Source organism: Ammospiza nelsoni, chromosome Z (assembly GCF_027579445.1).
Source record: "Ammospiza nelsoni isolate bAmmNel1 chromosome Z, bAmmNel1.pri, whole genome shotgun sequence".
NCBI lineage: Eukaryota > Metazoa > Chordata > Aves > Passeriformes > Passerellidae > Ammospiza > Ammospiza nelsoni.
Window position 1 is genome coordinate 545,539 of NC_080669.1, and position 11,794 is coordinate 557,332.

General features: G+C 53.6%; 1 protein-coding gene across 1 annotated transcript; it reads right to left on the reverse strand.

The window, feature by feature from the left end:
* Positions 1-773: 773 nt before the first annotated feature.
* Positions 774-11,237, reverse strand: DCAF10 (DDB1 and CUL4 associated factor 10). Its single transcript, XM_059492964.1, has 7 exons — positions 10,948-11,237; positions 10,382-10,495; positions 8,170-8,367; positions 6,863-7,065; positions 6,633-6,743; positions 5,600-5,745; positions 774-4,427 (listed from the first exon to the last, which is right to left on the reverse strand). Exons 1-7 carry the CDS (start codon positions 11,235-11,237, stop codon positions 4,059-4,061), a joined length of 1,431 nt encoding a protein of 476 aa, XP_059348947.1. The 3' UTR covers positions 774-4,058.
* Positions 11,238-11,794: the final 557 nt, after the last annotated feature.

The following is an 11,794-nucleotide window of genomic DNA, read 5'->3' on the forward strand; positions in this document are numbered from 1 at the left end:
ATATGTCCTATAAGAGTTTATAGAGCAACAGACCCATGTGTTACGATGTCAGAACCTTCTCCACATCAGTGCTACCCAAATTAAAACCACAACACAAACAGAAACAAAGCCCACTAAATTAACCAAGACCCCTCCCGCCCTCCCCGAAAAACTGATGTTTACATTCTCATTCTGGTGGTAGGCATCGAGCTGTCCTTACCCCAAGACTCCACGAGTGCAAACAATCGTGTGTGTGTGTGTGTGTGTGTGGGCACCGCTGTGCTTGTCCTCTATCCCCATGGCGCGGCGGTGCCGTCCCGGCGCGGGCACTGCGGGGCTCCGGGCTGGGCGGGAGCGGACCCGGCCCCGGTACCGGCCCTGGCGGCGGGAGCGGACCCGGCCCCGGTACCGGCCCTGGCGGAGGGAGCGGAACCGGCCCCAGTACCGGCCCTGGCGGAGGGAGCGGAACCGGCCCCGGTACCGGCCCTGGCAGCGGGAGCGGAGCCGGCCCCGGTACCGGCCCTGGCAGCGGGAGCGGGAGCGGAGCCGGCCCCGGTACCGGCCCTGGCGGCGGGAGCGGAGCCGGCCCCGGTACCGGCCCTGGCGGCGGGAGCGGGAGCGGAGCCGGCCCCGGTACCGGCCCTGGCGGCGGGAGCGGGAGCGGACCCGGCCCCGGTACCGGCCCTGGCGGAGGGAGCGGAGCCGGCCCCGGTACCGGCCCTGGCGGAGGGAGCGGAGCCGGCCCCGGTACCGGCCCTGGCGGCGGGAGCGGGAGCGGACCCGGCCCCGGTACCGGCCCTGGCGGAGGGAGCGGACCCGGCCCCGGTACCGGCCCTGGCGGCGGGAGCGGGAGCGGAGCCGGCCCCGGTACCGGCCCTGGCGGAGGGAGCTCGCCGTGCGAAGCCGCCACAGCACCCACAGAGCTCAGAACCGGCCCCGCCAGACACGCCGTGAATCCCTCCCGTGCTGCCGCCCCAGCCCTGCCGTGAGCCACCCGCCCCTCTGTCAGCGCAGTCCTTCCTCCCTTGGAAATGGTTCCTTACAGTTGTTTCACAGTTTTGTACACTTCTCGAGGTCGAGCATTCAGTTTTTTGAAACACAACTAGAAGATCAGCTTTTTTGTTTTTGTTTGACTACCTAGAAATAACCCAAAGCTCACCAACACATAATTTCATTGTTTCAGTAATGCTACTGAGAGAGAACTGAAAACACTTGCACTACCACATGACTGTGAGGCATGTCAGCTGTAAGCCACTGAGAAGTGACCTTCACAGGTAAAACATGGTAAAGCCTTCATGGAAAACTTCCAAGTTTGTTGAAAACGAGTAATCCATCGAATGACCAAAATCTAAGACTACCTACTTACTCTACTTCAAACTTATTACAAATGTCATTGGAAAAACTAAGTAACATTTCTACAGCATACATGTACAGATTCTGTCATTTTATGCATCTGCTGGACACGCTACAAAAGCATCAAGGTGACCAAACCCCTCCACCGGGTGACTGCCAGTCCCAGAGCCAGGCAGGGCCTGCCAGCCAACCACAGGTGCTGTCAAGGAGTGGTGGTGACACATCTGTCACACATCTGTCACTTCGGGGTCATGGTCCTCTGTACAGAAAGGTGAGTGTCCAAAGCTCAGCACAATACTGGTGTAAAACACAGCGTATCATGAGGTAGAATTAAAAAGGTAACACTCAGTGCATATTCACAGGCATAGCGTTACAGTCACTAGGGATCCACCACTCTGAGGAGGTTCTGACAGGAAAACAAAAACAGCCTTGGAAACACACAGACAGAGCCTCCCAAGGACCCCCTCGGTCCTGGGGGTGCTCCTTCACCTCCAAAACAAACACTGTGCAAGCCCGTGAGAATCCCAAGGTTCTCTCAAGTGTCCCTGCAGTCCCTTCCATGATGTGTAACTAAACATTAAATAAGGTGAGAAAACAGCAGCCTGGCAGTGGGACAGCAAATGCCTGGGGAAAAGCGGCTGCAGTCCTGGGCAGGACCCGGGTGCCTTTCCCCAAACAGCTTGGCCCATACAAACTCCCTGTAGCTCCTCCTCTGCACGAAAAGCCTGCGTGCCAGGCTCGTCCCCGCATTTCCTGCACGCTGCACTCCCAGGGCGCTGAGCCACAGCCAAGGGAATGTTCCACAACCCGGCAGACCCACCTGCCCCAGTGCAGGCTCGGGCCAGCAGAAGGGATGTTTGCCCTCAGATTACCCTACACACAAAACTAAAGGCTTTGCATTACCAAAGAAATTTCTCAAAAGAGGAAACTTGGGATTTTCTTCTGTCATAATGCAGAGGAGGCTTTAGTTTCAATGATTTCTGCACCAACACCAGGGTATACTACCCACATAAATACAAAGCTACAGGAGGGTCCTCAGGCTTACCTTTCCAGCTCTCTCACATCCATGTATGTTGTCTTTATCCCCAAATACGTTTTGCAAAAGGCTTTGTAAGAGTCAGCTTTGAACAAGTGTGCTCTGCTGAGCCAGAGAGTGTACCTGAACACCAGCAGGTGACAGTCCTTTCAGGTAAAGTTCCCTGCTGAACTGAGTGTGTGACTAGTCTGCAAAACTTCAGTGAAACACTAAAAAACCTCATCTTGGAACATGTAAGTGAGGAGAACGTTATGAACTGATATGGATGTACAACACCTGTGCATTTACAAGGTCAGCTCTATTAATTCAAGGGCTGAAATCTGGCATTCCTACTCTGGGTGTGACCACAGGATGCCCTGAGCTGGAAGGGACCCAAGGGTCACCCAGTGCCACCCGTGCCCTGCCCAGAGCCCACCCTGGGCATCCCTGGAGCACTGTCCAAGCTCTGCTGGAGCTCTGGCAGCCCCGGGGCCGTGCCCATTCCCTGGGGAGCCTGGGCAGTGCCAGCAGTTACCCTCTGGGGGAGCAGAACCTTTCCTGATCTCCATCCCAAACTCCCCTGGCCCAGCCCCAGCCGTGCCCTGCTCCTGTCCCTTGTCACAGCAGTGAAGAGGTCAGTACCTGCCCCTCCACTGGCCCACAGGAGGATGCTCAGGAGCACCACGAGATCTCAGACTCCTCCAAGCTGAACAAACCAAGTGATCTCAGCTGCTCCCCATACAGCTTCCCCTCCAACGTGAGCAGTACTGTGCTCCACACCTGATGACAAGCCTGGTTAGATCCAGGCACATCCCACTGTTGGCAGGTTTGTTTTTAATCCCCTCTCAGACTGACAGCACACGTGAAGAAAGGCTCACCTGGTGATACCAGGGACACATCCAAATGAATTTCCCCCACAGACAGAGTGCAGCCAGGTGTGTGTGGGGAAACAGCCAGGTGGGAAACACCCAACACCAGCAAACAGCCACCATGATTCAGACGTGGAAAGCACTCTGCAACAGACACCTGGCAGAGGAGGGGCCAGAGCTGCCGTGCTGCACAAGCCCAGAGGGATCCTCTGGGCCAGGGTGACTGGGGGGCTCAAGGGGAGCCTGCCTGTGCAGGGGTGGGCCTGGGTGACCTCCAGTGGTCCTGCCAGCCTAAGCCACACCGTGACTCATTGTTCTAGCCAATGACAACCACATTAACATAGAAATGAAAGCAAAATGCCTTTTTCTTTTTTTTCCTTTTTTTTTTTTTTTGTGGGAGTAACTAACCGTGTTGCTTACGTAGACAAGCAGTCCATTATCTACTAATCACCACAGAGTTGCTTCAGCAACAGAAGAGGAAGCAGAGGTGAGGCAGTCCAGCTCCTGTGGGACAGGAGGTACCTGGGCACCTGCCCCTCTGTGCTGCTCCAGACAGCCCACTGGAGTTGTGCTGAAGGCAACAATCAAGTACCAGGGTACAAACACAGCAGGACAGCAGCCCGATGGCACAGGATCAGCAGGAGCAGAGGTCTGCTGGCAGGGCTGTGGGCTCACAGATGCAGGACCCAGATCCCCGTGGTGCTGGCCTAAAAAATCCTTCCAGGTCACATCCAGGCACAGCAGCCGCCACTCCTCTGGGCTCCGAGGCTTTGGAGAGAGCACACTTCCACTCAGCTGAAGGAAAACCCACCAAGGTCCATCCAGGGGGGCCGCCGCCGTGCCTAGAACTTTGGCTGGTAGAGGGCGACGCGTCCGCTAAGGCACCCCGAGGCGATCTGACAGTGCGTGGGCGAGAACTTGGTGGTGAGCACCACGTCGTTGTGGGAGTAGAGCGAGCGGATCTCGCGCAGCGGGCTGGCCTCCCGCGGCAGGCAGTCCACCAGCTCGCTGCAGTGCGCGTCGAAGCCCAGCAGGCGGATGCCGAAGCCGTGCGGCGACGAGATCATGCGGCCGTCGGGGCTGAAGCAGAGCTCCTTGATGTAGCCCCGGCCCACGTTGGCCTCCTCGATGCAGTGCGTCAGGCGCAGCGAGCAGCGCGGCGACACGGGCCGCACCGGGGCTCCTTCCTGGAATTCATAGACACAAGTCCACTAAAGGGAGAGGCAGAGAAAGGGACACTGAAAGAGAAGTAAAGCACGGCAAACACACATTCCCTCCCCCTGCACCCCTACAGGTGACGGCAGCTCATGTGAGCAGGTGGGACGTGCTCCTGCTGGCCTGCCCCCACTGCCTCAGCATCCCCCTCCCTCCCTGTCAGCCACCCAAGCAAAGCAGCTGCCCAGCACTAAAACTGCTGTTCTGATTAAATGGGTGCCAGATTTAATCTTTCCAATCTAGGTTTCATCTGCAGAGAGCAAAGCCTAATCCTTTGGCCAGGCACCTGCTCTAATTTAGTAAATATTTAAATTAAGTCTATAAAGTCAGATTCAGCTGACTGTACCTCAGAGCAGATCACTGGCATTTTATGCCTTTGACTTCAAAAGGAACAGAATCTTGAAGCAAGTGGGTAACAGACTTTTGAAGGAAGGTTATGAACAGCTCTGCAAGCCAGTTTGTTATTTGAGACACATTAAGGATCCCTGTCATCTCATTATTTAGTATCAGAACAAATGTAAAAAAAAAATCAATGACAAAGTTTATATTGTGCTGATTCTACTTCAGCCCCAAGACAAGCACTCCTAGCTCTGTTTCATGCATCCTTCTGAAATAACCACAACAGGAAAAGTACCAATGAGCATTAATAAAGCAGAATAAGGCAGACTCTAGGACTAAGAGAAATTACAACTCAATCACCAGTACCAACTGATCCAATGCAACATTTTGCATGTTACAAAAATTCTGTGTTGTACATCAGTTTGACTGTTGCAGAGCCAGCATTAAAATTTATAACCAACCTGCTAAGCTTCCACTTGGTCCTCTACAGTTGTGTAAAGGGTTACCTTTGCAAAGAGTGACTTTCTTCAACAACAACAAAAAAACCCAAATAAATGCACAGAGACAGAAAACAATCCCAGCAAAACCAAATGAACCTCAATTTACATCAGTAATCAAAGTAACTAAAACATTTTATTATTGATCCAGTATTATTGCCTACTGTTGCTCAAGTTAGAGGAGCAGAATCTGCAGCCTGCAGCTGAACTGCAGCTGGTCTCACGACTTCCTGCATCAAGGAAAAGGCCTGAAGCAGGTTCTAGCAGGAAGATCATTTAAGAAAAAACCCAAAAGCACATATTTGGAAGAAGAGCTCGAGGCAGTGTGTTACCTCCTGGTCATCTGTGTTGCTGGAGCAGCGCAGCAGCGTGGCCCAGCCCTTGGGGTGCAGCTGCAGTGATGTGATGCAGTTACCACGGTCTCTCTCTCCAGGAACCTCTGGTGTTAACACCTCAAGGCTATTCCTAGGTGATCCCCCTGCAAGGGAATTACCTGTGAGTCTCAGTGAAACGCACACAGTGACCTCCAGCTCTCCCACCAGTCCTGCTGCTGACATGGGGTCACACCTGTGGCTGCCAGGACACGGAGACTCAGAGGGTCACAGGAACCCGGAGCCAACACCCACAGGCTCAGTCTCCACTTCAAACAGCTCCTTTTAGTGAAATTGGAGTGCCAAGACCTGCACTGAACCCACCGCACTGTCAACGACACAAACCTTCCACACTCATGCTCCTCGTTGGTATTACAGCAAAATCTAACGAGTAAGGATTTTATAAGATTTGCTGATTCTCAAACTTGTATGATGTGCTCTCCAAATTCATCCCAACACTTGCTCAGCTTGCAGCTTTTCTCCCTTCTTCCCCTCACTCCCAGGTAAATCACTCCCTGGCATCCAGGTAAGCCTCCCCTCACCAGTATGCTTCAGCATCTCACAACCCCAATAGCTAAAAATTAACATTACATTCTTTCAAATTACAAAGGATGCACAAAGTATTCACCCATTTGGCAAATTCATGCTGATTCTCTGGATTTTTCCCTGAAAGAACATTCACACAAACTTTGTTCACGGAAAAACACAAGGAAAAGGGAGCACCTCCATGAAACAACAACATACTAACATAAAATACAGATCTTGTTACTTTTACCAGATTTCTGAGATATAAAACCTGACTGATTAGATCCCCAGGCTTTGGTGTGCAATGAGATTTTAATGGTTTAGTACAAGTCTCAGCAACACCATCCTTAAAAAACCACAGGACAAAAAAGCAGTTCTTCACTATTGTCCCCTGGCCTCTTTTGGATACAGCAAATCAAAGTCCGGGGTTTCTTTTCATTAATCTCTTTGTTAAGGGATCTGTTCCTACCTTCTCTCTGGGAGGGCCGTGACAGGGTTTTCTCGGAGGGCGGCCCTGAGTTGTTCTGGTGGCAGGGTGAGCCCACAGCTCGAGGGCCAGAGGAGCCTGACGACGTTATATCTGCAAACACACGCACACAGGTGAGCCCACAGGTGTCCCAGCACAGGTGGGCTGCTGCCCAGGAGCACCCCACAGGGCAGCCCACAGCACAGGCCCTGCCGCACCTTCCCAGCACTCGCCTGAGCTCGACGTGGTCCTCCTGGCCCGTAAAATGGGGTAGCTGCCAACTTCTAAAGACTTGTTTAGGTCAAGGTCGTGCAAAATCAGAAGGTAACCAGAGGAGGTGGAGATCAGCATTTTGGAACAGTCTGGTGTCAGCCTCATCCGCATCAGAAAACGGGTGTGGAAAAACTTCTTGTGAGGACATCCATCCTCTGTGCACCTGGACAGCAGGACAAGCACAGGAGGGATGTGGTCAGCTGCAGCTCCAGGCCCTGACTGTGTCCACAAGGGTCCAGGATGTGCCAAGCATCATTCATTTTGTTCACCCCAAAACCGTTTTTTAAAGCACTGTCTTTTATCCTACTTTTTAATGGAATGGGTGAAGTCACATCTTCCCACAACTACAGCAATGAGGACAGAACCTCCTCTGGAAGGAAGAACTACGTTCTGGCATGTGGCAAGAGCAGCTCTTTTCTAACCATTTACTATTGCCAGAGAGGCAATGCAAGCTCTTTGTGAAAAATGCGTATTTTATGATTGGCTTTTTCCAAATATTCAAATGCATATTATATGTGTTACGTTAGAAAGTACTGCTGTATTAATTTTCTTAAGTAGTGTGTTAAATATAGTTTTATGTTATAACATAATGTTAAAATAGAAACTGTGCTATGTAAGGTATTTTTTTCCTAAGGAAAGGACTCACACTGAGATAGCAGCCACAGGACACCTGAATCTTTCAGAGAAAGAGAATTTATTGCTCCATTATCAAAAGAAATTAACTTCTTCCTGCCTCACTCAGCTCTGGAGGTGCTGCCAGGATTCAGAGGAAGCAGCTGACACTGCCCAGACAGACTCCTGTGTTTGAATGGGATTTATGCATCATGGATGAGGTGTATGAATATGCAACAGGCTGTTGCTTTTAAGGGTTAATCCTCTGGTAACGAGGCTCTTTTTCAGGCTTATTTTTCCCACAAAAGGTACCCAGACTGTCCATAACATTTTGTTTCTGTTGTCTCATATTATCCTAATCCAAATTGCCCAAATTATTATCACTCTAATTATATTACTATATTGATAGCCATTTCATTACTATTAAACTTTTAAAATTTTAAAAGCAACTGATTGGCATTTTTCACACCTTGGTAACAGCTATAAAGTGGTCCCAGTGTTTCAGAGCACAGTGTAGCCCCACTCTGGGAGGGAGGCTCTGTCTGGTGCACCTGTGCTGCTGCACCCGTGCTGGTGGTACCTGTGCATTGCACCTGTGCTGGTGTCCCTGTGCTGGTGAGCTGCACAGAGCCCACGGCGCAGCCCAGCCCCGTACCTGTTGGTGTCCCAGATGATGACGTTGCCATCGAAGCCCGAGGTGACGAGCAGCCTGGTGTTGGTGTCGTACTCGATGTTCTTCACCCAGCTGGTGTGGCCATGCAGCGTGCACACTTTGGTGTTGAGCTTCCTCAGGTCCCAGAGCGCGATGGTGGTGTCGTCGGAGCACGTGGCGAACAGACGGTTATCCAGGAACCTGCAGGAGGGAACAGCTCAGGGCGCCCTGCGGGGCAGCAGGAGAGCACAGAGACACCAGAGCAGCCCAAACAAACCCCTCTGAACTCAGCACAGACACCAGAGCAGCCCAAACAAACCCCTCTGAACTCAGCACAGACACCAGAGCAGCCCAAAGAAACCCCTCTGAACGCAGCACAGACACCAGAGCAGCCCAAACAAACCCCTCTGAACTCAGCACAGACACCAGAGCAGCCCAAAGAAACCCCTCTGAACTCAGCACAGACACCAGAGCAGCCCAAACAAACCCCTCTGAACTCAGCACAGACACCAGAGCAGCCCCAAACCCCTCTGAACTCAGCACAGACACCAGAGCAGCCCCAAACCCCTCTGAACTCAGCACAGACACCAGAGCAGCCCCAAACCCCTCTGAACTCAGCACAGACACCAGAGCAGCCCCAAACCCCTCTGAACTCAGCACAGACACCAGAGCAGCCCCAAACCCCTCTGAACTCAACACAGACACCAGAGCAGCCCAAAGAAACCCCCTGTGAACTAGCCAATACAGAGATAGCAGAGCAGCCCCCAAAACCCCCCCTCTAAACTGGTCAGGACAGATATACCACAGCAGCCCAAACAATCCCCTCTGAACTAACCAGCACAGAGAGCAGCCCCAAACCCCCTCTGAACTCAGCACAGAGAGCAGCCCAAACAAACCCCTCTGAACTAGCCGAACTAGGCAAAACAGAGACAGCGGCCCAAAGCCCCTGTGAACTCAGCGCAGAGCACGCACCAGCAACAGCTCACTGCAGGAGAACTGCTGGGGTATGAACCAGCAGTGCCTCTGGAGCAAGCACAGAGGCACAGCACAAGTTTGGCGTGGGTTTTTTAGGGGGTCTGTGTGGCAATGAATTGTGTGCCAGGTGCTCAGACAGAACCCCCACGGTAACTCAGCCTGCTCCCCTCTGCACAGCACTCAGCTCGCTGGGGCTGGCAGCGGCACAGCTGGGAAATCAACAGAAAATAAACACAGCCTAGAGCTCCCTGAGGCAAATGCAAGGCTTTCCAAACACACCCAGGGAGGACGAGGCCTCGCTGGAGCACACACCAGCACAAGTGACTTGGCTCAGTGAGAAAATGAACGGACGGAATCACTGAGTTTGCAGATCAAAGGTGAGCACCACTGGAACTCAGGCATGCCTGCACCTTCAGAAGGACAGGGCACACTGGCTCATGTCTGGAATTCACTGGGTGAAGGCACTCCATTAAAAAAAAGCCCTACCTGAGGTAAAAGGAACAAGACACCCATCCAGAAAACACACACTAAAAATCCTTCAGGCCCAGAGCCACACCACAGCAACAGCAACCAACTGTCAAGGAAAAAAACCCCAAACTTTGGTAAACAGTAAGCAGTTTTGGTGCTGACCACAAGGAACCCCTGCAGCACCTGCAGTGCTGCTCACAGACCTGAACAAGGCTCCATGTAAAGCTGTATAAAATGTGCAGAACAGAGCTCAGCTCCTCTGTGTCAGACACACGTTTTAATCCAGCCTTCCTGACACAACTGATGTAAAACGTCAGTCTTTGGTAAAAAAGGACAACCAGCTTGCGAAAAACATCAACTTATCTGATGGACACAGCACAGCACCCTACATCATATTTGGCTCTTCTGAGTGAAAACACTCAGAATTTTCTTGGGATTCTTTGTTTGTGTTTAGTTATTGGTTGAAGCTTTTTTGTTGCTGTGTAGTTGGTTGTGGCTTTGGGGTTTTGGAGTGGGTTTTTTTGCTTTGAGAATCTGACTGAAGAGCAGCTGGAATACTATTAAAAGATACCTTAAAATCACGCCTCAAAATCTATTACCAGAACAACTTAAAACCCCTGAATTTAAAAGGAAAAATACTACATGACAAAAACAGTGATAGTTTTAGAGTCCTGCTCCTGCTATTTCCAGCTCCACCCCAAGAAAGGGTAACATTTAAACTATACTGCCTAGGCATAGGCTGAGCTGCGTCAAAAGGTCCCTCCCGACCCACCTGATGTTGTTGACACAGTCTTCATGAGCTTCCGAGAGAGTCTTGATGTGCTTTGAAGAGATGGGGTCAAAGAGCAGGACCTCAGTCTGCTCACAGGCCACGGTCAGCACCGAGCTGCGGGGAGCACAACACAAAACCCCACGTTTGTGGTGGGTCCTGCCCGCCACCTGGTGCCTCTGCTCACACCTCCCAGGGGCTCTGAGGCAGGAAAGGCGACACCGAATCAAAGGTTCATCTGCAAATCAGTGGGGTTTTTCACTAAAACCTTGCAAAGTACACATTTATCAGCACCAGGCAGCAGCCGGAGCAGGATCGTCACCCCCATCCCCTCCTCCTGCACAGGGAGAGGCACCGCTGCAGGTGAGCTGGGAGAGGCACAGCAGGACACCTGACGCCAGGTGCGTGCCCCAGTCCTTTACAGCACAGCCCAGGGGTGCTGCTGATGGACACAGCGACGACACCTGGGCACCAGAACGGGCCCTGCGCCTCGGGACCCCGGGCACACCTGGGCGGGCACACCTGGCGGGGAGCCGCAGCACGCCGCCCCCAGGATCCGGCACACTTACCCGTCGGGCGAGTACTCGAGGTTGAAGACGGCGCCGTGCGTGCGGGTGCTGAGGGACACGGAGTCGGCGGGCTGGATGGCGCCGTACAGCCCGGTCATGGCGCCGAACGTGTCCCGCGCCGGGTCCACGGCGGCCCCGCGGCCCAGGCAGCGCCCGCGCAGCCAGGCGAAGAGGCCGCCGGGGGCGGCGGGCCCGGGGTCGGCGGGGTCGGCGTGGCTGCGGGGCTGCGGCTCCGGGCCCGGCTCCGGGGCTGCCTGAGAGCCCGGCTCCGGCCCCGGGCCCGTGCTCATGGCGGCGGCGGCAGCGCCCGCCCGCGTCCGCCCCCTGCCGGCCGCCGCGCCGCACTGCGCCTGCGCGGGCCCGCCCGCGCCCCGCCCCTGCCGCGCCGGAGCGACACTGCGCCTGCGCGGCACGCCCCGGGCCCCGCCCACGCGGTCACGTGCTCGCCGCCCCACATGAGCGCGGCGCTTCAGGGCCCGGCCCGACCGGAGCGGCACCGCGAGAGCCGAACCGAGCCGAGCCGAGCCGAGCTGATCCGAACCGGGCCCAGCCGAGCCAAACAGGACCGAACCGAGCCGGACAGGACAGAACCAAACCAAACAGAACTGAACTGAGCCGAACGGAACCAAACCAAACAGAGCCGAACCGAGCCGGCCCAGCTGAGCTGAGCCAAATGGAACCGAGCCAAACCGAATGGAACTGAACTGAACCGAGCTGAACTGAACGGAAAATACAATCCCCCTCCCTCTGATTTATTGTAATTTTGAAATTAAGGGTCTCTCAGGCAAAGATATGGGAGCAGGAATAACAGTTCTTCACCAGGAAAATGAACAATACAAATGCAATA